Source organism: Colius striatus, chromosome 19 (assembly GCF_028858725.1).
Source record: "Colius striatus isolate bColStr4 chromosome 19, bColStr4.1.hap1, whole genome shotgun sequence".
Taxonomy (NCBI): domain Eukaryota; kingdom Metazoa; phylum Chordata; class Aves; order Coliiformes; family Coliidae; genus Colius; species Colius striatus.
The window spans coordinates 6,890,892-6,918,864 of NC_084777.1; the positions used below are offsets into that span (position 1 = coordinate 6,890,892).

The window sequence follows — 27,973 nt, forward strand, 5'->3', positions numbered from 1 at the left end:
CTGGAGTTAACTATTTTATTCAGAGCATATTTTTTATCCTCCTGGAAGTTGACAGTAAGTTGTCACCAGCGTGCCCTTGGACGTGGATTAGTGCTGATGCCTTGCAATTGGATCTTCCCATCCTTTTCACATCTTGGTTGTTTCTTTTCAAGGGAGGCTTTTGTGCATGTCTAATCCATTTAAAATGAAAAATAAATAAGAAAAGGACAGATCTCTGGAGGGGCAGTTGGGTGTGAGGGTGGTGCTGGTTTCCCAGCAGAAGGCAGTGAGCTTTAGAGGGAGATAAGGGGAGAGTGATGGCCTTGCTCTACCCAAGAGAGGTCTTTTCCCCCAACACCCCAGTTTGGTGTTGAGGGGTCCCTGCAGCAATGTCTGTCACTGTTGGGTTTTTTTTGTTTACAGACCTCTTAAGCTTTCCAGTCGGTGTTCAGCGAGTTTGTGGGCTGGGGAGGTGATGCTTTCCTCTCTCTGCTCCACTACCCATCACTTTGTGATTGCTCTTAGAGCCCAGCATCATGTGTGTATGTGAGCTAGGTTGCCTTAGAGCCGATGCCTCTTCCACCTACATATATGCAATACCAGTTAATATATGTGTGCCACGTTGGCCATATTGAAGTAGATCCTCCCTGCATTGCCAGGGTTGTGTTGAGTACCTGCAACTTCCATGGAGTTGGTAGGATTTTGGTGCCCTTTTGTAGGTGGGACTTGGATGCTCTTTTTGTGAGGTTTTTCTTCAGCAGCAAAGCTGATGGAAGGGGAAGCACTGCTCCTCTTCCTGTGATGCCAAAACAGTCATTATAAAGCCCTCGAAAATTGTGAAATGGTTGGCATAGAAATGTCAACAGCCCTCTTCTAGCTGACCCAATGGCTACAGAGGAAGCTTTGTGGTTTTGGACATCTCTTTGACTTGGGATTAGGCCTGTTTTTTTGCCAGCCTAAAGCTGTTCATACTGCCTTTGCTAAGGGCATATTAATTCCCCCTTTGTGATGCTGTCCCAGTTGACAGATGTGAGTGGTGTGATGCTGCTGGGCAGCTTGGCTCTGGCCCTACAAATCAGGAATTTGGGTTTAGCATCTTGGCTCGGACTTGGTCTTAGTTCAGTGCCTAAGTCCTGGGTGAGGCAGGGAGTGTGGCACAGAATGCCTGAAACCCTTGTGCTTGACTGCCTCCATTCTTCCTGTCACACTTTTAAGGGTTTTGCCTGTTGAAATGGGATTTGACTGTTGTGTGGGACAGGGCTGTTAACTGTTGTACTCCAGTGCATGGCCTGGTATTTGTTGAGGAGGTTTCAGGGAATTGGCTTAGACTGAGTCACTTTTTCTTTGTGATTGCTGGACTTGTACTGTTCAATGGAAACATTTTCCAGTCTTTGAAAGGTGAGCTATGGCTAGAAATAAATAGAGGCAATACTTGGTGACTGAGGCAGGAGCAACAGTGTTAGTGTCAGCAGCAGCACAGTGACTAAGGGGAGAGAAATTAACAGCTGATGTGCAGCCCTGATCAAAGTCATTAACCTGCTCCAGGGCTCAGGGAGTTTAAAGCAAAGGTGAGTGGGAGGCAGGAGCTGGTGGCTGCCCTCTGAACCCCCTGCTCTGTGTGCACAGGGGAGGGTTTGTGCTCTCTGTGCCATTGCTGCAGTTGATGTCTCCTGCTGCTGTTCCCCAGCAGATGATGGCAGATCTGCAATTCCCCATTTCCACTGATAAGTGATGGCTTTCTCCATCCAGGTGTCTTTTTCCATGACATGCCCTGGCAGTCAGGTCCCTCTTTGAAAGCTCAACTTCTTTTCCATGGATTTGCCAGCAAATTTTGTCTCGTTGCAGTGTCTGTAACCCAGTTCAGGTGGTGCTGGATGAAAGCAAAGATGAAGCAAGTTCTCAAAGGGGGATTAGTACCTTGATGCAAGCTGGAGGTAAATGCATCACCATGTCCTTTGCTAAGTGTAGCAGGGCAAGCTCAAGACTATTATAAAATAAGAGAATAAGACTTTGGGAGCAGGGAACTCCTCTCCCCAGCTCAGAAGGCATTTTTCCTTGCTCTATCCTAGCAGCTCCCCCTGGTTACAGCACATTATAACTTACAACTCCTTGTCTGGCAAGAGTTACGGTAACTCCAAATTAGCCTGTAGCACTATGTCATCATAACCTTGAAACAAGACCCAAATGGCAAAACCTGCCTGAAACCAGTTGTGATTACTCATGCTTCGTGCTATCCCTCTCCCCTGCTGGAGTTTCTGCTATGGTAATTCCACTTATTAAGCAAGGAGACAAAACACCTTTATTAAACTTGGAACCAAGCTCAGGAGCAATGAGAGAACTGGGACTTGCTGGCTTCAGACTCTCAAAAGGCTTTCTGCTCTTCAAGTCACTTCTCCATTCTGCACAGCCTTTAAAGTGAATAAGAACCACACTTTGCTGTTTGTGATGGATAAAAGTCTGCATTTCAAAAATGTTTATTTACAGTAGGAAAAAAATTAGGGAAGTGTATTGGGAGTGAATCCTGTGATGATGAGGCTTTATTTCATCTCCAAGCTTGAAAATGCAATGAGCTGAGGTGGACTGGGGTCTTAGCTCAGGCTCAGTAAAGCTTCTTTTTATTAACACTTTCAGTAAGTGTTTATTAACACTGTGGATAAAAGAAGCCTTTGTTAGTGGGTCTGTCCCTTTGCTCCTTGAGTAGAGGAGCTGAATGATAAAAGGAACTGCCCTGGGCACCTGTGGGAGTTACTGATGAAAGTTTTTGTTCCAATTTTTCTCCAGGGGCTTAAACAATAAAATAGCCTAAAACCCTCCAAAGCAAGTCCATTCTCTCTTCCTCCTTCAAAAAAAATAGAAAAAACAACTTTAAAAATGCAATAGCTGCACAGTAATGTGTGTGGTGGCCCCTGCCCTGTGTGTCTGCAGAGAGCATCTCTTCTTGCTAAAACAGCTGAGATGGTGTGTGAGCCTCTTGACCAATCTTGTCATGAAAGGATGTCACGGAGGACAGTGAGGGAATACAACAGGGTGGGACGACACACCTCTGGTCCCATGGTCCATGGAGTGCATTGGAGGAAGGTGTCTTGTCGTAAGGTGGGGCTTAGAGTCTGACTTTGCTGCTTGTCTTGCAGCAGTGTAAACCCCTTTGGTCCATCTTCCACTTCTTGTGGATGTCTGAAGTCTCCCTTTGAATGCATATCATCTTGTGGCATCATTAGAGCTGTTTAAAAAGCACTCCTGCTTACTCAGAGAAACCTGGGCATGATACTTGTGCTGCCCTAAAAGGTGGAGAACTTATCCAGAGGTTGTGTGTGCCCCAAAGCTGGCTGGTGGCTGTGATAGCTGTCAGAAGGAGTATCTGCTGCTTGCAGGAGATGCAAAGTGCTCCTCTGCCTCTCGCCAATGCCTCGCTGGGGGAGGATGTGGTTCCCAGCATTTTCCTGTTGAATTATGGATTGATTGCTTGCACTGCTGCTAGCATCTCCATGCTTTTGTTCTGTCTTCCTTCCTAGTGTAAGAATGCTTTAAGTGAGAAAGAAAGGATGATTTCTTATGATATCCATCCTATATTGGACTGAGCTTTGGTAACTCTGCCCTGTATCAATAGTGAGGAAAAGCTGGCAGCTCCCTCTGTACATCAGTAGACACCTGGCTACACCATGGCTGGTGTAAAGAAATTGGGTTATGTCTTTGCTACCAAAGAGATGCATTTTGCAGTGACATCAGCCACGTGTGTCTGTCACCCCACCAGGAAACCTCCCCAGGGGTTCAAGCTCTGTAGCTTGTACTGTGATGTGCCTATGTGGAGGGATGTAGATTGTCACAGTCCTCAGGCGCTCACCTCTCTTGGGCACAAATTCTAGCCACAGCAGCTAGTGGTGCTGAAGCAAATATGTTATCACCTATTCTGCGATGCCTACACTAAGCAAAGAATGGCTTTACAGCAGCCTGAACTTGGCTGTTTCCCTTCTCAAAAGCAGTGGGTGCACCTGTGGACCTGGGGCACGAATGGCCCAGGATGACAAACTGCCTGTACCCGTGTAGCTCTCAGGATGGGTCCTTCAGTAGGTGCTTGGCACTGAGTTGGGTACAGGGTGGTCTGGGAAGAGGAGGTTGGAGGCTACATCTGTTCCTACCAGAGCTGAATCTGACACTGAGCACGAGGAGTTAATTGCAGTGACTCTGAAGAAGAGAGGCTGTTGCATCTGCAGGCGCTGTCAGCAGGCAAGGTCAATGGGAAAAGGTTCTAGAAGGCTGCATGCCTTGCAGCGGTGTATTTTGGTTTTAAGTAACTTAATCGTGTCAGACAAATGTGCAGGCAGGAGACAGCTCCTGTAGCTGGGCAGATTCTTTTTTGCAAGCTGGATGAAGTCCCTGCTTTGCAGCTTCCCTGGCAGCAGAGCATGGGCAACCCAGGATGGGATGAACAGGCAACAACTAAAAGCTCTTGTATAAAGAAAGCTTCATCCTGTACCTCCTTGTCCTGTTGCTAGATACAATAGAAAAAGGGATGCCCCAACCTCCTGACATCCACCATTTAGGTATTTTGAAGTATTAATGAGATCCTGGTTTTGCCCCTGGTTCACACCAGCATCAACAGCATCTTAATCAGTCACAACAAATTAATGCCAGAAGAAGGCAGCTTGAGGGTGAAGCTCTGCCTTACAGACCTGACAGCATCATGGGGCTTTCAGCAGGGTCAGAAGGTTCCTGCTGTTTCAGCAGTTAGTGTTGCTGGGCACAGGGGTAATGCGGTGTGCCAAACACTGAGCTGAGCTTCTTGGCCTGGCTGGCTGGGCAGTGATCAGATGGTTTCATGCAGGTTTGTGTTTGTCCTGGTGGAAGATGGATGATGCAGAACTGGTTTCCCTTTCCCCTCTCCTGCTAGCCTTTTGACTTTCACATTTTAGATCCCATTCTTTGCTTTTATTTCTTTCCATTTAGCTTTGCCTTATTCAGCTGTTTTACCCCTCACCCTTTACCTTCCAGCAGCAGCAGTGCTGGAGGAGCCACCTAGTTGCCCCAGTGTAGCATCTTGGTGTTGCTATCCCTTCTCAGTGGTGTGTGACCCCATTCCTGCATCCATGGCTGAGGTCAACTAATCCCCAGGCAAGGGGACAGAGCGGGAGGTCTCAAACTCCACACCTGGCTGGTACTGCTGCCTGACCTTAGAAACCTGCAAAAGGTGTCAGGGAGTGCTGATGCTGCCAGAATGTGAATTGCTTAGGATAAACATCTGCAACAGCTTATCTGGGGAGGAGGAAGGTGGCTATGCTGCTGCTTCCAGCCAGGTGGCTGCAGAGAGAGGTCTGTTGGACAGAAGGTGCCTCCAGCCACATCTGGGCATGTAGATGCTGTCAAGTGCATCAGGGACAGAAAGTTTTGCTTATGTCTACTGCTATAAGTTTGAGCAGCAAACCTGACTGCTATTTAAATACAAGGTTTTACTGTTCCCTCCCTGAGGTGTCACCTGGAGGAGTCTGCAGCTTGTTGCTGGCTGAGAAGGATGCACAAATCCTTTCCTTTGCCTAGCTCATGGTGATGCATTTCCCTCTGGGCTCTCACAGCACATCAGTACATCTTGGAGTTGTACTGAGGCAGCTCTTGAAAGGTTGGGACATTCACTGCAGAAAAGCATCTAAAAATTTCTGACTTTTGAAAGCTGAGGAAGGATTTGGGTACATCTCTGGGACCAGAGTGAACCTCCTTCTACACAGCTCTGAGCCTGGGCTGGTGTCACCTGCCCCTTTTATCCCAGAATGAGCACTGTGTGGGGCTCTAACCAATTTTATACTCATGCTGAGGGAGAGAAAAGAGATTAATTCTTTTAATATGGAAAATTACAAGCTTTAAAAGGCTTTACTAGCCTTCTGTTTAAAGGTGTAATGTCATGGTAGTGCCTTGGCTTGTGCATTGCTGCTGTACTTGAAATGCAGAAATATTAGGGGGTTCCCTTCTGCTCCATCCATATCTGAGACAAAAATTAAGGAGTGAGGGACTTCTTGACAGGGTGCTTTATCCCCAGGCTCCCATGCAGAGCAGGGTCAGTGACTGGGAGGGCCTGGCTCCTCTGTTTCTCTCAGATGTAAAAGTGGGAGCAAATCCCCCAAAGTGAGGGATGCTCATTGGTGTCATCTCCAGATGAGCAGCTTTGGCTTTGGGAGATGCTCACCTGGATGACCTTGCAGACCCATGGCTTCCCAGCCTACTGAGAGGCAAGTGCACCTAAATCCTGCCCTGCAGGGTCCATCCTTGGGGGTATCTGGATTGCAGTTATGTTCCTTAAATAGGAAACCAGCAGCAGTGAAGGCAAAGTAACTTGGGTTTCCATGTATGTGCAAGCCTATGGAGAAGCCTGGACTTGGAGGACTGGAGGAGCCAGCCAGAGCTAAAACCCTGACCCTTTCTCTCATTCCGGCAAGTACCAGCCTGGACTGTGTGCTGGGAGCTTCTCTGGTTTCCTCTGGTGGGGAAACAGTAAAAGGGAGTTTAATCCAAGCTCTTCCTCCCATTTCTTAACGCAAGTTTTCTTGCTGGTTATTCATACAACACAACTTTAGGGCCCAAATACAAACAGTTGAAAGGTTGATTCTTGCTCAGGGATTTTCCCTGCAGCACCTTTAAAGCTCCGCCATAAATTAATGTGTTTGTTCATTAGCTGCAATTCCCCAAAGCCCTGAGCAAAGTTGGTGACTTTAATTACTTTTCTTGCAGCAATCTGAGCACATGGAGACTGCAACAGATGATTATAGTTCATATTATTCATGCAGCTTTTTTTAAATCCCTTTCTCTACAAGGACATGGTTGATTGATACTAAAATTGAAGTCTGCTAATAAATTCCCAGCCCTATCCCATGTGAAGTGTCCTGATCTTCCAACAAGAGCCTTTTGCTGACAAAATGATGAAATTTCCTAAGAGATGCCACAGAAACAATGTGTGTAAGGAGGGTTTGAGCTGCCAGGGTTGCTGTGTGCTGTTGTGGAAGTGTTTGCCAAAGTTACATTTCGTGCTGTTTTATCTCTGAAGCCAGGGGCTGTGTCACAGGCTGGGTGGTAAAAAACACACGGAGGTTTTCAAACAGAAATGTGGGATATTTACATGGCTGCAGACATTCGTGGAAATATTAGTGGGAAAATCTAACCAACTAAAGTAAAATGCCACAAAACTATTTTCAAATTGATTCAAAGGCTTGGGTCCATTTTTCTTTAACTGTTGAGGTTTTAATCCCCAAGCATTTTGGTCTCTCTGACGTTACTGTGGCTTCTTGTATCATAAACATTTTAGGGCAACGTTCTTCTTTGTACACAGTCTGCTTGGTAAGAGATGCAGAGGGTTTGTCTGAGTATGGAAATCTGTTATGTAGGAATAATCCTTTAGCTGCAGCTGTGTAATCCCTCTTGCACAGCCTTCTGCATTACAGCCTGGTTCTAATGGAACCACTGGACCACTCCTGCTTTTTCTGACATCGTGTCTCGTTGATGGGAGCCCCTCAGGTATTTTGTCAGCCCCAGCAGTGCTATGAGCTGAGGATTTCCCATGTCAGGAGGAATATCAGGTTAATAAGAATCTATATTTTACTTCTTTCTTTTTGCTTATGTTTGCAGAGTTTGATCCTTTAGTCTCCCAAGACAGCTTTACACCTGTGAGTCTGACTTCTTTGATGCACATTTACTGGAGAATGAGCCAGTTCAAAGCTTGCTGTGCAGGCTGCTAACTTGTTTAGCATCATAAAGGAAGGGAAAGCAACAAAATTGCTTGGTGCTTGCAAGGAGGAGTGTTCAGGAACTTGTCAAAACCCAAATGTTCTGTGTTTGATAACAGGTACAGGGAAAGAATAAAAATAGCAAATCCCAGGGAGCAGACAGCCTTTGCATTTAAAGCCTGAGAGTGCTGGCTGTGCTTTAGCTTAAGGAGGAGTGACTCTGCTCATGGCTGATGGAGGGCTGTGAACCAAAGTGGAAGAGCAAGCTGCATCTCTTGAAAATGCAGAGCAGGGGCAGAGGTGGCATGGTCTGGGCTGAGCTAGAGTTTGGCTGAAACCCCAAGGCTGTGTGCTTCACGCTGATGGAAAGTGCTGGAGTGGTGGCTGGTGACCCAAAGAGCTGGGACCTTGGCTTTGTATGTGATAAGAGAGATTTAATCTGATTTAATTTTCCTCAACAAATATGTTTAATCTTTTAACGATATTACAAGTGATGTATAAGCACAGAGAAATCCTTGTCTTTTCCCTGCTCTTGACCCATACAATCCTTTTATAGAACAATACAAGTGACTTGTGGAAAGCCCTTAACAGCATTAAAGTGAACGATGCTGTTCTCTTCCCCATCAGCATGCCTGACTGCAGTGCCCTGTGCTTGATGGAGTCCCTAAGTGCCCTGAATCTGATGCACTCAATAATAAAATGAATGAAAAACAACAGAGGGCACTTCTCTATGTATACACATTTTTTTTAATAGGTAGGGGTCCTCTTCCTGCCCCTCTGGCTTTGTATTGTAACCTCCAGTGAGACTAAATAACAGGTCTGAGCACTTTAATGCACCTTTGTAATGCAAGAGTCCACTTGTATTTTGTGCTGAGTGCCATCTAGATGCAAATGGAGCCTTGGCAGCACACTTCTATCTAAGAAGCCACAGAGCATCAGCTCATCTCTAATCCCATTCCTGTAGGAGCCCTTAGCCCATGGCAGATGTTCCTCAGCTCCTTGCAGGAGAGCTCAGCCAGCCCATACCCTTCCAGATCTGCTGCAAGCCTTGGGCTGAAGGCACACTGCCTGCAGCTGTCAGAGGCCAAAGCATCCTTCCACTGGAGTAGCAGCTCCTGTGCTCACAGCATCAGCTTGGTTGCCCCCAGCTACCCAAGTGAGGAACAGTGTGATTAAATGCAAATACAGGGCATGGGATGACCACATGGAGATGGTGACATCAGGAATGTGGAAGGGATGAACTGGACCTCAGTAAATAGCTTTACAAGGGCTGAGTTAAGTAGGACATTGTCTTTTGATGGATGGCAGCTTGTGGGGATGCTCACAGGTGCTTTGGTTTTCCTGCATCCTGTGCTGGGACAGCACCATCCTGACCTTTGTCCAGTTGCTGGGGAAGGTTTAGCACACTGGTGGATCATATTGAGGGATGAAATATCTTCTTGGGGGTAAGGGGAAAAGCAGCGGTGCAGCACAGCTGTGCCTTTGGCTGTAATAACTACAAATTCTCAGTGGAAATAGCTATGTTTAACTCTTTAAGGGGGATTTGTGTTTAGGGGAGGACTGGAGCTGCAGCTGTCCTTGAGCAGGGAAACAGGATGAAAATCAAAGCTGCCAGGCTGGGTCAGAGCAAAGCTTGAGTCATCCAAGAGTGGCCAGAAGAAGATGCCACAAGGACAGGGCATAATCCTGACATTTTGCAGCCATTGTTTCAGGGACTTTCAGATCAGGATGCTTCCTCCAGATCACTGTGTTTAACAGCTACCAGCAGACCTGTCCTCCGTGAGCTTCTCCAGTCCTACTTTGAAGCTGTAGGTATTTCTGGCTCCCAGAACATCCCCTGACAATGAGTTCCACAATTTAATTAAAAGAGGAAAGGAAATGCCCTTGGATAGTTTTTTAAACCTGCTGCCTGATCCCTTTTTCCTGTGTTGTGCTAATGGTGCCTGGAGAGGGATTGAAAAGGGGAAATGAGGGAGAAGGGAGAGAAGGTAGGGCTTGAATTTGGGAATAAAGTATGGGGAGAGAGTGGGGAGCTACTTTAATACCAAGATGGAGGCTTTCCAGGGATGGGATGCCATTGTGTGCAGTGAATCCTCTCTGAAATGAATTGGAGATTGAGTTAGTGCTGCTTTAACATGTAGAAGGTGAGATGGGTGTGAAGTGAGATTCCATTGGTATAAACTCAGTATAACTGCAAGCACTGAGTAATCCAGAAGTGACTGTCTCTAGCCTTGGGCTGGCTGGGCTAAAAGCCTTTGGGCTCCTCCCCTTGAGCCATGTACACAGAGGGAGGAATTAGAGTGCAGGTGATAGAGGGAGGAGATGAGGACATTTGCCTCTACCAACAAATGGCAGGAGATGCCCCAAGCCTGGCATCCTTACTGCCATTTTAAATACCCTGTAGGGTATTTGGGAGATGATGTTCTGGCTGAGCTGTGTGTTTGCATGGTTCCCAGGAGGCTGTTTGCTTGAGCTCTGCAGTCCTGCGCTACAGAGCCCCTGTTGGGGCTGTGCCTCTGGCTCCTGGTGCTGCCAGAGCAGCACCAGCACCCAAACCCCTAACAGTACCTCCAGGTTATATTCATTGAGTCTAGAGAATAGAAAATGGCTGTCTCCCTGGGGGTGTTTTTGTAGCAGGACAATAAATAGCATCCCTGGGATTTCATAGCTTGTCCTTTCAGCTGTGTGTTCTTCTAGCCAAAAATATACATCTTGGGTTTTCCATCCTGGCTCCCAGTGAAGAAGACTTCGGGGTTTGCACTGTTTCAGGATTCCCCAGCAAACCTGGTTTCATAGACATATCTCTGTGTGTTTCACAGTGTTTTCTTCTTTTGCCATTTGTAAATATTTCACCTGTTTTTTAAATTATTGATTCATTAAGTGGCTTGGCTGGAAGCAGGAACCAGGCTTAAAATACATGTGAAGGCTTAAAACATCATCAGTCTGAAAGGATGTGAAAAAACAATTTGAGAAAGTATTTTTACAGCAGAAGGAGCCCTACATAAATCCTAGGAGGGGATGGGAGACGAAGGGATGTGGTGTTATTCTAGACCTGGCTGAGGCTGGGATGATGCAGGGTTACGGCTTTGCATTGAGTGGGATTTGGGGAATGAGATCCCTGCCAAGGGGCTGCAGGGTACCACACTCCCTGGGTCCTGCCAGCCTGTTGTGTTGGTGCTGCTTACAGCTGTGGCCTGTATCCAATCCAATAAAAAATAACTAGTCTCCAGTTTATCAGTGACCTATGACTTTTGCATAATCATTAATGAGTGTGGGGATGCAGCTAGCTGAAATGGCATATTAAATGTGTCTCCCATACAGCAACATGTCCCTTACTGTGGCAAACTGTAAACCTTTTCTTCTACAGCACTTGCCTCTAAGCAATGAAAAGTAAAGGTTAAAATGCTGCTCATGATGAGTGGTATCTGGGGTTTTTTGCTTGAAGAGGTAATGTGTGGCAGTGATAAGCAGTTTTATAGTGCCTCTGGTCTGGTATCTCGAAACATCATTGGGCTGTTAATTAAAGCCTGACAATGAGCAAAGGTGGTGGTTTTTATCACTGATAGCCAAGCGCTTTGAGCTGTTGCATGGTGCTTTATGGGGAAGGAAGGGAAACCTTGATGCTTTAGAAATGTGGAACAGAGGCAGAGAGGAGCAGGACTTGGAGGCCCTGGGGGATGGGTGAGCACCTTGCATATGGGGAAACTGAGGTAAGAGCAAGGGTGAGTGGTTGTAGCAAGTCAGGGAGAGCTGGGAGTCAGAGCTTGGACCAATCCCCCATCCCTGAGAGGTCTTGGCCTTTGGCTCCCTCACTGATGATTGTATCCCAACTTCCAACACCACGTCTCCAGCCACAGCTGAGCAGCTCTGGGCTTCATGCACTCATGTTCATTCCTCTGTGTTTGCAGGAGCTCTTGGTAAGGTGTTTTTGAAGGTTACCTTCAAAATACAAAACATTTGCTGGAGAACTGAATACAAGCTTCAAAAACCTAGGCTTTGGCCAGAGGCCAGGGTAATGTTCCCTAATCTTCTCCTGTAGTGCTCATCATCTTTGCCATGTTCCCAAGGCGGATGCTCATTATCACTTTCCTTTTCTGGCTCTGGTCTGTTCTCGCCTTCTGAAACCCAGCTGCCTTTGGGTCAACAAAGTCTCTTAAATTAAGCCTGAGGTTTTCATAGTCTGGTACATCATCATGTCAAACTCTGACACTGCACCAGGCAGTGGATTTTAATGTTGCTATCTGGTTCTCCTCCACTGCCCAACCAAAGGGGCTTCAGGGCATTTTAGGGTTGCATCAGCCAGGCAGATGCATGAGCTGAGTGTGATAAGGCTGGGTAGGAGGAACAAAGTGTTATGCTGCTCCTCAGAAGTGGGCCACTGTACCTTCTCAAAAATCTGAGGTGATTTTGGGGAAGCAGAGCCTGCAAGGAAACCACACTTTTGGGAGATGTCTTCTATATCCATCCTGCTGTGCCTTGCTGTGTATTTGGGGGTGATTGTGCTGCTTCTACAGCAAATGAGCTCAGCCCTGTGCTCATAGGCAGCAGATCCAGCCTCCCCCATTGCTGCTGAGGCAGCTGGAGCCGGTGTTCCACCACCCTGCCAACAAAAAGCTGCTTTTTGCCTGTGTTATTTTAGATTATTGCAGCATTTCTCACTCTCTCAGGAACTCGGGTATGCAGAGCTGGTGGCATCTGTGGTGCTGCTGAGTTCAGCTGCTGAAGCTGAGTTGCCTCCAGGCTTTGACCCAACTTGGTGCAATTTTGATGGGCAAAGAGCTGCAGGGAAAAAAAAGCATTGGGAAGTAGCTGTACATGTCTTTTGACAGTGTAGGGCTTTCCAAAAGCCTCTCAGCACACAAATAGCCCTGCTATTGGAAGGAAAAAACAGTTTGGGAGTTGGTGCCATTGCCAAGATCAACCCAAAGTCAACTGCTTTTTTTCAGCAAGGCTGCTTTTTGTGTTTGCATCCCTCTGATAAGGCAGCAAGGCCTGACTGGATGCTGCCCTGCAAGCAGCTGGGTGCTGTTGGATACAAGCATGGCCATAAACCCAAGTTCATCAATCAAGTTGACAAAACCTACTACAGCACAGCACTGTCTAACTGGAGGAACTCTTCCTCATCACATGTGCCAGTGGGATGGCAGCATTTTGACTGGGAGTTTGGTTTGTAGCACTCATTGCTTTCCGGATGGAGAATCACAGAATCATTTCTGTTGGAAAAGCTCTTTAAGCTCCCGGAGTCCCAGCCCTGCCCTCACCCTGCCCAGCCCAGCACTAACCCATGGCCTCAGCACCTCAGCTCCACGGCTTTGGGATCCCTCCAGGGCTGGGCGCTCCCCCACTTCTCTGGGCAGCCTGGCACAGAGTCTGGCAACCCTCTCAGGGAAACAGTTCTGCCTCAGCTCCAATCTAAACCTCCTCTGGCAAAATTCAGCTCTTAGCTGTTGCTGCTGGAGCATGGGCATGGACTGGGCGTGTGGCTGGTGGTGGCTCTGGCTGTGATGCTCCTGCAGCACAAGGGTGGCCTCTGTGAGGAGCAGCTCCTTGCAGCTGTGTGCCAGACCTGCCCTCTCAGTGCCTCACATCCCCTTAGAGCTGATACAACGCTTGTTTCCTTTTCTTAATCAAATCTAGCAGGTCTAACGGCACTGTATGTAATGAGCTTTGAGAAGTAAATTTGTTTTGATGCATGTTTGACAAACTCAAAAATGTTTTTGCTCAACAAGTTTTTGTGGTTCCCGTTAGCTGGGAGAAGCCCAAGTGCCCAGATCAATAAGGTTCCGCTTGGATAATTGAGATGGGATTTAGGTTCATTATGTGAAGTAGCTGCTGAAGTGGGTAATTGCAGATCTTGAGGTGTTTGTCCTATTTGCTAGTTTAGATTGAAGAAAATTTTGGTGCAATTTCACAGGTGTATAGGTACAAAATTACTTCTGTGGGGATACTGTGCATGTATTGAGAGAGTAACAAAGCTAAAGAACTCCTTTCTTTGCGTGTTGGAAGGAAAGAGCTGAGAAGTGAAAGCCCTGGGGGCCAATAGCAGCCAGGTGCTGCAGCCCTGCTGGCTGCTGCTCAGAGAGGTCCTGGGGCTCTGCAGGGTCCCTTTTTGGGGAGATGGGGATCCTTCCTTCTCCTTGTCTTGCAACGTTCTTTGAGAAGTCAACCTATCATCATGTTTTTATGTTAATTTAATGTGTTTGGCAAACTATTCTACAATCAGCCTTCCCCTTGTTCTGCAGCCCACCAGCAAATGTGCCCAGGGAGAGAGCTGATCCCTGGGAAGGACGGTCATCCTGCAGCCTTTACAGCGCTGATGTGATGCAAGAGACCTTATGGCTCATGTTTCCAAAGATCCCCTGAGGTCTCCAGTGTGGTCTGGTTTCAGCAGATCACTTAATCATGAACTAATCTCTATTCAGTCGTTGGATTTTAAGTGTGGTTCAATCCAGGCACCTGCTGGGGCCCTTTCCGTTGGATTGGGGCACAAGTGTGCAATATAAAGGGCAAATCATCTGAAACATTTATGCTGACATGTGTTTGGTGGTCTTGATATGATTCAAGCTTTAAGTCAAGTTTTCTTTAGGTAGAGACCTGGCCTCTCCCCTCTCCCCAAAGTGCTTTGGATGCTGCCATTTCTTGGGGAATAACAAACGCCGGTGGTTGCGTAAAGCCCCTGATGCTATATGCACTATTTCTGCAAATAATCCTTGTTTATAATTCTCTCTTGGCAGAAAAAGACTTTAAATTATTAAAGCACTAAATATTTTGCAGTGAAGGAGCAGAGATAAAGCTCTTGGCAGAAACAAATTGCCGGGGAGAGTTTGTTCTCTTCGGTGCGTTTGGTGCTTTAAAGTATTACGAGAAATAATGTGCGGGGGGACTGGGAATTCCTCACTTGATCAAAAGATTTGCTTCTCTCCTAAAAAAGCAACTGCTTGGTGTGTGCTTTCCACAACTCCTGCAAATAAGGAATGTCCCCCAAAGCACATGTGTAGGTCCCCAGAGCTGTCCCTGCTCAGCATGGGACTGAAAGTGGCCTAATGTGGATTAGGGCAGCAGCAGATCTTCATCCTGTCCCAGCTCCACCATCTCTGCTCTTTTTAAAGCTGTTCTCATGTGCTCAGTGCTCCCCTGAGAGCAGGTTTACAGGAGCTTGGGGTGCTGCAGTGGGGACCTCTGCCATTGAGTACTGGGGATTCTGTACTCATTCTTCAGGAGTGGGAGATGCTGCTGCCAGTTCATCATAGAAGTATTGTGTGTCCAATGTCCTAAAGACCACCTCCTTGGTAAATCAGGAATGTTGTAGTGGTGTGAAATGGGGAATATTATAATTAGGGAGTTTTTTGCCTCCTGTTGCTGATTTGGTCTTAATATTACACCAGATAGCACTTGTCAGCTCCTGGAGTTGGGTGGCCAGACAAGAAGTATCTCTGTTTATATACCCATTATATACAGCTACATATATATGTATTTAAGTAGGTATACCCATAGTCTTCCAGCTCTCTTTTGAAGAGAGCTTTGAAACAAACCACAGGGCGCTCCCAACGTTTTATCTCAACATTTTAAAGCAAACATCATCCTTACAGCGTCGATGTTTCCAGCCTGGGGGGAAGCCAAAGGAGAGGGAGGGCAGTGACTGGCCCCACTCCAACACACAGGTTTGAGCATCTCTTTCCCCTTTGCAGGAGACCTGTGCAACTGCAGCGCCGTGGGGAGCGTCAGCGGGGCCGAATGCAACGGCACGACGGGGCAGTGCCTGTGCCTGGAAGGCTACACGGGGCTGCAGTGTGGGAGCTGTGCCGAGGGCTTCTACCGGGAGCGGAGCAGCCAGCAGTGCCGGCCCTGCGGCTGCAGCCTCGCCGGCTCCACCACCCCCAGCTGTGACGAGTAAGTAACCCCAGGGGGGCCTTGTGCATGACAGTGGGATTTCACAGAATCTCAAGGACTGGGAGGGATCTGGAAAGCTCATGCAGTGCAACCCCCCTGCCAGAGCAGCACCACCTAGAGTAGGTCACGCAGGAACTCACCCAGATGGGTCTGAATGTCTCCAGAGAAGGAGACTCCACAGCCCATCTGGGCAGCTCGTTCCAGTGCTCTGGCACCCTCACAGTGAAGAAATTTTTAGGGACATTTTGGGATTTGGGATATGCAGATCAGGCAAGAATGGATGTTGTCATCTGGTGCCTAGTATATGAAAAAAAAAAAAAGCCCAAGCAGGAAGGAAGCTGACTTATAAAAATTCATGAAGCATATTCTTCCTCTCTTTCGAGATCTGGATTATAAAAATATCCATAGCTCTGGCAAGCCCCAGCAGCCCACAAGGGAGTTAACTTGTATTTCTGAGTTGTACAGAAGCAGAACCTCTCCTTTCATGCCTTGTGCATCCCTCAGTCCCTGTTGGACAGGACTGCCTTCACGCTTGAGCTCAGGAGGGGAACGGAGAAGCTTTGGAGAGGTTTATTTTCCATACGGACACTGCTCACACCAGAGGCAAGCAAAGCTTTGTTTTCTGCCCTTGCTGAGCATCCTGGCACTTTGGGCTCCTGCCTTGCCTGGTATTTAACCCTATCACCTCCTCTCCTTTGCTGGGTTAAGGAAGGTGCCATAGCTGATGCTTTGAGCTCTTGTATAATTAATGTATTCCTCTTCATTTCACTTTACTCTCACATCTTGCCTTTTAAAAGCCAGCACTCATTTTCTCTTTCTCCTAACCAGCAATCTGACAGTCATTAGAGGTTTGTTACTGAGTTGAGGGTGTCTCTATTCCTGCAAAGAACAGTCTAAGCAGCAACCTTACCTTTTGGATCCCCTGCTCATGCTCACAGGGCAGCAAACTGCAAGGTCTCTCCTTGGAGGAGACCTCCCAACAAACCACCTTGCAGCAACTCCCAGCCTTGCCAACTTCCTTCTCCTTCTCCTTGCAGCAACTCCCTTCTCCTGTTGCCACCACAAAGTCAGTGGCAAAGGTGTTCCTGGAGCCCCTGACCCTCCTCCAGGGCCTTCCAAGGAGAACACAACCTGTGTGCAGATGCAGTGAGCTTCTGCTGCGCTGATTGCCTTGCATGGCATCAGCCTTGTCATTCAGAGTTTGGTCCAGGCTCACTGTGTGTTGAATACCTACACTTTCCTGCCAAGACTGAGTCAGAATTCAAATGTTCTGCAGGAACATGCTGTTTTAATGTTTTTATACATTTTTTTCCCCAAATACCCAAACCCTCTGTTAATGTCCTTGTTTCAACACTGCATTTCTCTGCTTGCATAAGCTCTCAAGTATCAGAACTTAAAAGCAAAACTCCAGTTAACTAAAGTGACCATCTTCTTGAAAAGTGATTCTTGGGAGTGGAGAGTTTTTCCCTTGCTTTTTTGCTGGTTGTTTTAGGATGCATCCTGAAGTATCAGGGATTACCACAGACTCAGATTTACTGGAAAGGCAAATTGGGCAGGAAGGCAGATGGGGCTAGGAGAGGAGGGAGGTGCTACTGGATCAACTGGGTTAACTGGGAGGGAGAATTCTCACTCTGAGTCACTGGGCAGCAGGCAAAGCACAGATGTGAGTGATGTCTCTCCATGTCTTGCTGTGTGGAGTGAGCCAAGAAACGCCCTTGAACTTCAGGTGAGATGCTCAGAGTTGTGAAGTAGAAGGTGGAGTTAATGCATGGAGTGAGCCATCCCACCCAACCTCAATGTGTGTGTACCCTTGCTTCTCCACTTCAGTACCTTTTTACAGCCTTAAGGGATGTGAGTGATGCAGATCCTCAGGCATTTAGAAGAGGCAATGTAGGGCAAAATTTGGAGGAAGGCTTACGGAGGAGGACTGATCTTAACAGATGGCTCTGTTCCTCTTCCCTGCTCAGGGGGGTTTGCTGCAGACTCAGATGACCCCTGGGTGTTTAAAAAGTGGAAAATTAGGTCAGTTGTCTGTGGTGTAGGGCTGGGGGCGTTGATATGGCTGCGAGATGGGCAGCCTGCTGCGATGTGTTGTGGATAGGAAAATGAAGTGGGATGCAAAATCCAGTGGGACAAATGCACTCAGTGTTTCTGTGTCACTAAAGCAGGGTGGCTACAGATGGTAGAACAACAGGGAGATACGTCTACTGTGGCTGGGATGGAGGTGGGGAGGTACCTGGGATGTGGGTGCCAGGGTGCATCCCTGCAATGAGATCTGTCCCAGCAAGTGTGAGAGCTTCATCTGCATTGCAAGGAAATGTGTGAGTAAATCCAGGCATGAGATTTCTGGCTCTTGTGCTGGGAACACTGGGTCTAGAGCTCTGGGTTCAAGGCCTACCTGCTGCCGAGTCCCTGCAGGAGTGGTGTGTGTCCCTCTAGGCAATCCCTGCTTGGGATGAGACACACAAGTGTTGCTCAACACCAGCAACCAGCTTCTGTTGACATTAGAAATACTGTAGGCTGCACTATTTATTTACTAAAGCACCAGCCTAACTCTTAACTTGCAGAAGTCAATTCCAGTGTGCTGGCTTAAGGAAAATGCAGCCTCTGTTCAGAGGAGTCTGAGTAAAACAACAGCGTAATTTTGGACTCTGACCCTTTCTGATAGCAGCTGATTTGAGAGGCAGACAGACTGCCTGAAGGCTGAGCTCTCAGGGCACACAAAACATGCCTGATGGGTTTCAATCATCTTGCCCAGGCTTTTGTAGAATGGCCTTTTAAAGCACCACCATATGATAGTTATTAGTATTATTTCTAGGCATGCTCTATGGCCAGCCAGATGGCACACCCAAGTACACTGTTTATTAACCAGACCTCAATGCAAGCCATCAAATACAAATGAAAACAATTCCCTTTCCTGAGGCAGACAGTTGATTTTGGGAGTGAACATTGACCTGACATGCTGTCACTGTGGATGGACTCCATGGCTAGTAATCAAAGGTCTGTTCTGGTGGTGGTTTAAATTTGATTATCTGGGGAGATCCACACAGATCCTCCTCTGGGATGGCAGAGGATTTCTGTATGGGTTTGGGTGATTGTTTTGTTAGATGAAAAGCTGTGTGTAGTTGAAGCTGGAGTTTGTTTTTGTGGGGCTGGACACAATGCTGGGCTGTGCAGGGAGGGCTGACACAAGTCAGAAGGGGAGTGTGTTGTCCCTATTGCGGTAACGCCTAGAAACCAGATAAAACCACATTTCACTGGGTTAGATGCTGTGTAGCTTCTTGCTAAAGATAGCAATGGTCTCGTAGTGTTCATAGTCCATAGAGGAAGGGTGGAGAAAGAGGCTGAAGTTTCAAGGGCCATGGTCAAGTTCACAGAGCAGGAAGGAGGATAGTGACTTGTGGGTGCATGGGCTGAGCTAGAAGGGCTATGCTGCTGTGGGGATGGTACCCAAAATGCCACTCATGTCCCCAGCTGACTCGGGGCATGGTGAGCTGACACACTGGCTGCTCCCTGGGATGAGGTGAGGCTCTGCCAGGGGAGTGCAGGGCAGGAGGGAAGGGGTTGGCTCTGGGGAGGCCTGTCCCTGCTGCAAAGCTGTGGCCGTGCCCAACACGAGGAGCTGCACAGGCACAGCCGCTTCAGCACACACGGAAATAACGTCCCTGTGGAAACCTGTCCTCTGGCTGATTTGTTTAACGGAGCAGGACTGCACCCAGGCCAAGCCCAGCCTGGAAGTGGTATCCTCCTGGTGAGCAGGACATTTCAAATGAGTTTTTCATCTTCCTAGCAGCGTTGCCCATTGCCATGCCAGGCTGCAAATATGGGCAAAAACTGGCCGAGGGTAGCCCAGAGTGACCCAGTGATGTGGGACCCTGATGGCTCATCCATTATATGCTGGGAAGGCTTCCACCTGCCCCACTGTAGGAAGGGAGAGGTTGTCTTACCCTGATTTACCTCTTGCAAAGCATTCATTCAAGGTTTTCCTAGCCCAGCACATAGACCTTTGTGGCTGTTCTCCAGAGCGTGGCCCTGCAGTCACAGAGGCAGTGTGTTTGGCCCATGAGCAGCTGTCCCTCCGTGGCTGCTCTTACCCCAGAATTGAGGATGCAAATAGAGGAGGAAGCAGAGAAAGTGCTATGAGAAACCACTTCCTGGCAGAAGGGTTCAGCTCTTGATTCCTTATTTCCTTGGGATGTTGTCTGTTTGAAACTAACTTACCCTGGTTCTATGGAAGATGAGGTGATGAACCTTGCAGCTTCTAGCGCAAGGAGAGCTGCAGCTGCTGTGGATTCTTAAGGATTCCCACCTGGTTTAGCTAAACCTGGGTCAACCATCTAGCCTGGGTGAGGTTTTTCCAGTTCCTTTAAAAAGCTCTGATTACACATAATATGCTATCATTGTCCTGAATGAAAACAGATGCCTGAAATTGTTTCACAGACCCCAGTTTAAGTTGCTTTCTCTGCCCTGCCCTTACCTCAGTTTCCCCACAAGCAGAGGGACAATGGGAAGCAGAGGCTCTGACGCACTGCTAGGGAGGGATATGAGCTCTGGTTCACATCTGGCACTGAAACACACTGCCCAAGTGTGCAGGGCTCTGCTCCTTCACTAACTGAGCAACCTTTCCTTGCTGCTGGCTGGGGAAACAGCTCTGCACCCTGTGATCCTGGGTCATGCATGGTTTGTGCTGCAGGCTTGGCATAAGTCGTATTAGAGAGAGGTCCTGTCACTCATTTCAGTTGAAAAAAAGATGAAGCATGTATTTAAATGCCCAAGTGTTAATTCAGAGATTATTTGCCTCCTCAAGGGGATCTCATGCTTGTGTTCATATAAAAAGAATTAAGGCAAAGAGTCCCTGAGAGCATTTATACATGGGTGTCCCCTGGAGCAGAGATGCTGCAAGGCTGAAAGGGGAGAGCTGTTAGCTGGGCAGTCATCCCAGCTATCCACACATCCCTCTGTGCCTCCTTTGTAGTGGGCTTCCCTTTGGAGGGGCTGATCTTGTGACCCCTACTCATATGGATTTGCAAGAGCATTGCTGGTGAGAGTAAGGTCAGCAGCAGTGGACAATGCTCTTTGTTGAGGCCTTTGAATAAGGGCTGAGACTTCTGAAGGAGTTTGGGGAGCTGGGCAGGAAAAGCTGCATGCTGGCTTTGCAGAGGTGGTGGGATGTGCAAAGATGCAAAGAGACCGTGGGGTGGAAAAGCAGTAAGGAACATGGGTCGTGATGGTGTGGAGAAGCACCCAGGTGGGTCACAGACCAGACCCACCATGGGCATGATGTAGCATGAAGTTACATGGGGCAGAATTTGGGGTGGGGTTTTTTTTAGTCAGAAAATGCAGATCCATTGAAATGCAAGGTTTTTATGGAGCTTGGCCAGCCCAGTCAGGAAGGTGCTTGTAGCAGTGGTTTGAGACGAGAGACCTTATGTTTCCAGGACTTCTGCCCATCCCAGCCACAGGAGGTTTTCTGAGGGAAGGTAGTGGATTTATCATGTTGCACAGAGAAAAATCTTCATTTTCTGTCTTTAGAGTGTCATCACACTGCTGAAATGTCTCTTCTTTGCGTGGGAACTGTATTTCCATCCTACTGTATTTTAGCAGTCCAGTAAACCACATTGGGCTCTGCTGCCCTTTGGAGAGCAGACCTTGGGGGCTCAATTCCTCATGGACTTGTTTCTATAAATCGAGCAGAAAAGCCTCCTTTTTCCTCCTGTTTTAAAAAGACTGCTCTCCTTGTTATAGATTGGCTGAGCACAAGGGGTGGTTCATTATCTCCCAGTAATGCCATGTCAGCATCACTCTGCAGAGAACAGATTTATTTTGTAGCGGAAATTGTTACATGTGAACGTCATAAAAGCAGAAGAATACCCTACTAGAGCGTATTTTTCTGTGTGCTTTAATTAGCTAAATCTCTCTCCTGTTACAGACTCTTATATCGTTTACATCTGAATAGCTCTCTTACTTGCTTCCCCCCACTCAATCAGGTAAATATTGTGCCTGTATCCATTTGTATTCGTTTGCAGACAGGGGTGGGAAAGGAATGAGTGACAGGACACAGCAGCAGGGAAAGGTAGATTGAGATCATCTCCCCTACAGTAACTATGGCTTCTCAGAAATACTGTCATTTTGTTGTTTTTTTCCACCAGGCTTTACCATTCTGCTGTTAGTTGCAGCCTTGCTGCTCTAGTAAACGTTGACTGCCCTCAAAAATTGTTGGCTCAACTTCTTAAGCTCTTGTGGCTAAATGTGGGGTTGAGGGAGGTGGTGCCCAGCCTCACTTCAGGCAGTGCTTGTTGATTGTGCCTTTATTTGCCTCCTCTGAGGAGGCATCAGTAGAGATCTGGGGGACAGAGGGACCATGTTTGGCCAGCCCCATCTCCCTGCTTTTCCTGTCCTCTGCACTGAGGTTGCCTTTCCCATCCCCATGTTACCGTTATCTCCAGGGGATGCTCTGGGAAGCCGGAACCCTCTGTTTGGGCTTGAGACTTTGCAGTTAGTTTGGCTTTTGCTGTTCCTCCTCATGCCAAACCATAAAGCATCCCATCCAACTTCCTGCTCCAGGACTACTGGGGTCTTCCAGTCGCTTCCTCCTTCGTCAGCCGAGGGGGAGGGAGGGCAGCCGGAGGGGACGAGATCCCCGGCCTTCCCAGGGGCGCGGGGGGAGCCGGGGCCGCGGAGGCGGCGGTGCCCAGACAAGGTGGCCCTTTGACATTTACAGAATGGCCTTTCAGAGCTGTGAAGTGTCCCCCCTCGTTGAGGGCTGCCATATAAACAGATGCCATCCCCCAGCACAAAGCGAGGAATGTGGCGCACAATGGCCCAATGTTGGCCGCCATAAAGCCCCGTTTCTTTTGGCCTCCACAAAGGCGGCTCTGAGCAGGGCAGTGGGCACAGGCCTCGGCCCTGCTCACACTCACCCTTCCACTAAAGCGATTTGGCTGCTGGGGGCTTCGGTTTGAGCCAAGGGAGAGGGGAGGTGAAACCCCACCACATGCTACACACGGCTTTTTCTTGCTCCTTGCTTCCCCACGTGCCGGTATTCAAATGAACCTAAAGGAAGATCAGCACATGGGTTGTGGGGGTTCTGGGTTCACTCTGGGTGAGAGTTAACTGTGTTGGTTTTCCATGGAAGTGTCTTGGAGCATTTAGCTTTCACATTTGAACTTTTCTACATTGCCCAGAAAATGTGAGAGATTGATCCCTTGGCTGCTGTCAGACATCACAGCAAATCAGCACAAAAGGAGCTTGGCTTGCTGCAGAAACACACCATTTTTAGCCACAGCTCTTCTGAATCCTCCTAATCTTGTGCAGCATCCTTTTGTCTTACTCCATCAAAGCGTGCCAAAGCCTTTTTCATGAGGGTTGTTTTACAGATGCTCGTGGTTCAGCAATGCGTTTTTCCTCATTCACACAGAGCGCTGCCCGTGCTGTTAATTGTATGTGTTCCAGGAACACCTCCAGGCCCTGCTGGGATGAGTGATGGGCATATCTGTAAATCAGAGGATTAGAAGGCAGTGGCTGGGAGGGGATGGGGCAGCAGGTGAAGCTGGAGGTGCTGCTGCCTCAGGGAAGGGCTGACTGAGGCCTTCACTTACCTCTTTCCCAGGGCAGTGTGGCCCTTCAACAGCTCTTCTGAGGATGGTCCTGGCAAGTGATGGAGCCCTGGGAGATGTTGTGGTGTGAGGAGTGTCTGTGTGTGCTCTGTGCTTCAAGGTGAAGATGGTAAATTGATTTGGCAAAGCTCTCCTTCAAAGCTGTGAGGGGTTTTGCTCATCATCTGCTGTGGCTCATCTGCATGGTAGGCTTTGATTTGAGACCCATGGGAGTTACCTCCATTTCTGTCGCTGCCCCAATGTCTTACCAGTCCCATATGTTTTAAAAATAAAGGCAGACAAGCCTTGGTGCTATACTGTTTTGACTGGCTCTGACTTGGTCAGGCAGCCCCTGGGCTCTCAATGGCAGCTGGGCATCCAGGTTTTTCTGGCAGCTGGGAAAACATTCAAAGTGAATTTCTCCCTTCCCTCCTCCTTGGGAAAAAAAAAAGGAAGAAAATAAATGATAAGAGCTTGCTAAAGGTTTTCTGTTACACAATTAAACCATGCACAGCATGCCTCCCAACAGCCCTTAAGGCTCCATCCCTCTGCCTTCCCATCCATCTTGTGTCTGTCATGTCCCTGCTAACTTAAGGGATGTTTCTGTGGAGGAGGAGTGGAGGCCCATTGCAGATGCAACTGCACGTTGTCATCTGGCTCAGATCACAGATATTTTATGCCTCTTTATTTTTCCTTCTTTGTGATGAGGCCTTGAGTTCCTGTGTTGTGCTGAGTGGGGCAGGATTCAGGCCTTGCCCAAACTCCCAGGCAGAGCCCATCCTGTCCCCTTGTCCTTCCCTGGCCATCAGACTCACCAGAAAACTATCTGCAGGATGCTTTGTGGCTTCAGGCCAGGCAGGAGGTGGTATTTTGGAGGTGTTACTTGTTCTTTGTGCTCTCCTTGAAGAATACTTCCATGTGGAGTTAAAGCTATCTGCAGTCCTTCTCTTTAATAGTGGCCAGAGTAATGCACAGAGTTGTATTCCCTTAAGTCCTGTAGCTGTAAAGCTGCAGACCTGTATAAAAACCTATCACAGGGAATGTTTTCTTGCCCCTGGTGGCACAAATCACTTGGTGAGCGATGGGATTTCTTGTGGCCTGTCCCCTTGAGTGGAGTGGGAGGGGGCTGTGGGAGGTGGAAATCAGACTGGCTTTTACAGATATATTGGGGGGTTTAGGCTGTTTTATCTTACCCAATGTTTTGCTTTTATTTAAATCACCGTCCCCAGTGTCTGCTTCCCTGGGTGACTGCATCCTGGCTGTGGCTGCTGGCCAACCTCAGGCTGTTGCCTTGCAGGCATCCAGGCAGCAGCTCCTGAGGCATAACATGAGGCCCAAGGGCTGGGGGGTGATTTGATGCCAGAGCTCTTGCCTTGAGGAGGTCCCAGACATGGCATGTAGCCCTCACCCCCTGAGGCTTGGATCCCTGGGTGTTGGATTTGAGCCTTGCACGTGGGTCTGTCCTGGCTAATCACTGCCTGCTCCTTCTGCCAGCCTCTTTCATGCTAGTGATGTTTTTAATCATTAGCAAACACATTTAAAGTTGATGAACAGTGTGATGATGATACACACTACCTACGTGGTCTTTAAGGTAAGTGTATTCATAAAAATCTGGTTAAAACCAAGGCTGGCACAAGACTTTTGTTGCTAGAAGTCTGGTTTTGTTCCCAACACATCCATCCATCAACTCTTTTGAAAGCACTAAGAATTGGCTGGCTTCAGTGGGGTTAAAAATCATCTGAGATGGAGTTGAGCAATTGATGTTGCTGCATCAAAATGTTTCCCTCTTCCCTTCCCCCTCCTTCCCCCCTGCTTCCCCCCAAAACCAGAAATTCCTGGCTGATACTCAAAATCCAGTTCATTTCTCACTGTGCAAGTATTAAACTATGGGTCTTTTCTTGCAAGTTTCTGGTTTTTTATGGGCACAATTGATCTGTTAACAGGCCTTTTTTTTTTCTTGGTGTGGTTTCAATGCATTTATATCATTGACCTTTGCTTTAAAAAGTGTCTGACAGTCTTTACTGGACTGGAGCTATGAAAAGGAGTGTTGTGAGAGGGCTTTATTCTATGGAAGCAATGACCACAGGCAAAGCTTTATATTTGCTGAGTGATTTAATTCTTGCACATGCAAAACTTGGCTCTGTGCCATGTGTAACATGTTGAGAAAAGATCTGTTTGAGAGGCATTAAACCCAAACTTTCCAAAGCTGTCTCTTTTTTTCTTTAAAAATAGCTTGCTTTCCTGTTATTTTTAAGCTAATGAATAAAATCAAGGGACACTGCCCCAAAGTGCTGCACTGAGAATTGGCAGAATCACTGGGGAAATAAACCTGCTTTAAAGAAATGGAGTGGGAGTCTGGATGGATGGCTGCCAGCTGCGAGGAAGAGAAGGGTGTCATTGAGATAAAGCCTTGATCAAAGGATAGGAGAGAGTTAAAATAGAGCACCCTGGGCTCCCAGGAGAAGCCTGGAAGGGTGAAGATGATCCAGCTCTAGTGCTTGGCCCTGTAAAGTCCTACTTGTAAGATGCATCCTCAGAAGCTGCACTTTCAGGCTAAATATCAGCCCCTTCAAATTAGTTGCTTATTTCTTTTCTTCCTGTCCACTTACAGGAAGATCCATCCCACAGCAGCCAGAAGAGAATAAAAAAACCCTACTTTTTGTTTGCTCTTACTTGAAATACTGTGACAACATTTGGATTAATGTTAGGTCTTGTGAAAACCTCTTTAAAAGTCAAATACACTGAGCGGCTTAACAGCATCCCTTTGAGTTCTGCATCTGCCTGCTGCACTTCCAGATAATGGCCTGGAGAGCAAGGAAGCATCATATTTTTTTTCCCCTACTTGTCATCAATGCATGAAACATGGCTGAAGTTTCATATTCTGGAGCTATTTAATTATGTAGCCACTTGGGCTGAGTTCTGTATTTTGGTGTGTGCCTTTGAGTGTTTCCTCTTCCTTTTGGCAATCAAACCAAGAGAAACACTAAATGATGCTAATTTCTGACAGAAGCAATGTCTTCCTGAAAACATTGCAATGCACTGCATTTTAAACAAAAACAACACATCAACAGTGCATCCAGCCATTTAGAGCCTCAGCTTCTATTAATCAGCAGATTTTTCTAGTGGCTTTTTAGAAGCAAATTGTGCATTGCTCTCTCTCTCTCTCTCTTCCCCGGGAGGAGTGAGGGAGAACAATAGATTATCATTGTACAGGCCCATCATACCCTGAAATGCTGAGTTAGAAGTGTATGAATAGGGTGGAGGTGATGTAGAGGGGAGAGCTAAGAGGAGGATGCATCCAGTGATGTGCAGGAGCTGCTCGGTGGATGGTACCTGCCTCATCCCCTGCAGCTGCAAATAAATCCATCTCCTGGAGGAGACCAAGTTGTGCCTATTTGGGTTATTATCCTGGCTGCCCTGTGCAGCACACAAGGGTGAGGTGTCCTGCAGGTCACCCCAGGGCTGTTGGAGACAGAGAGGCATTTCTTGCTTTCATGGCCTCAATGGTGCCTGTGTGCAGGTGGGGTGGGCTGTGGCCAGGAGATGACGGGAAAGAACATTTTATTCATTCCTGTGCTTTCTGAGAGCTGAGCTGGAATGCTGCTCATGTATAAAGTCACTTATAAAACTGATACGTTTGAAGCCCCTACATGGAGAGGCTGGCATGGAAAGCCACAGGAATGAGAGTAACCTTTGCTTTTCTTAGCCTCTTGGTATTTGCTCATGGCAACTAACACCAATAGCCTCTGTTTTCACTGTGCAAAGCTCCACCCTCTGTGCAGTCAGACTCAGTGCCCAAGTAAACAGGCTTCTGTCGGGTTAGCTGGAGTGGAAACTGCTGGGGAAGGGAAAACTCTCCCTTGGTCTTTCCCTGGCTCTTCCTGGGTAGGGGAAGTTAGAGAGAGGAGCTTTCCCCCAGGTGACTGTGGAGATGTGTGGAGTGGATAAAATAAGGTCGTGGAGAAGTGGGGGGAGTGCAGGTGGCTGCTGGCTGCCTGGGATGAAACTCGAGAGAGACACCTGAGCTGCTGCTCAGAGGGAGAGCTGGGGAAGCAGGTGGTGAGCAGGAATTGTCTGCCTGCCTGAAGATTGCTGCTCAACACTGCAGCAGAGGAGAGGGGATTGGCCATGGGGATGCTCCTTTGTCCTTCAGGCACAGTGATTGTGGGTGTCCTGGTTTCCTGCAGGACCTGGGGCCAGTGCTTGGTGAAGGTGGGACTGGAGAGGGGTTGTTAGAACATCTGCTGGGGGCTTGATGCATAGGGATGGCTTTGGGCCAAGGTTTTCCAGAATGAGTGGTGATTTTTGGTGCCAAGCTAGAAGTTGCTGTCAGGGCAACTGGTTTTACATAGACTCAACCTTTCCTGAACTCCTCATCACTTTCTGGAGTTTCCCATGGGGTTTGTGTCCTGCTTCTAGCAGGCATTTCTGTGCAGAGTTCCCTGCCCTGGAAAGGGAGTCCAAAGCCCTGACCACAGATTTGTCCTTTGGATACCTTGCAGCTCATCCAGATTTCACTGTTTTTTCTCTGTGCAGCTCTGGGAAATGTCAATGTAAAGTTGGTGTCACAGACCTGAAGTGTGACCGGTGCAGTGATGGCTACTACAGGCTCAATGAAACCAGCTGCGAGCCCTGTCAGTGCAACAACCACTCCAAAACCTGCAACAGCTTAACAGGTAATTATCCTAGTGTGACTGTGGTAGATGCAGACTTGTCTCTCATCTTTTTTGCCACTTTCATTCAGCAAACTTATACTCTCATACTCTTCATCTGCATGCCTTGAATGTCCAGAATCTTTACCTTAAA

General features: G+C 47.8%; 1 protein-coding gene across 1 annotated transcript in view; it reads left to right on the forward strand.

The window, feature by feature from the left end:
• MEGF9 (multiple EGF like domains 9) overlaps positions 1 to 27,973 on the forward strand; it is a 52,378-nt gene that overhangs the window by 11,204 nt on the left and 13,201 nt on the right. Inside the window, exons 3-4 of the mRNA XM_062011967.1 lie at positions 15,371 to 15,572; positions 27,704 to 27,843. Coding sequence (XP_061867951.1) covers positions 15,371 to 15,572; positions 27,704 to 27,843 — 342 coding nt within the window. The remainder of the gene's footprint in view (positions 1 to 15,370; positions 15,573 to 27,703; positions 27,844 to 27,973) is intronic.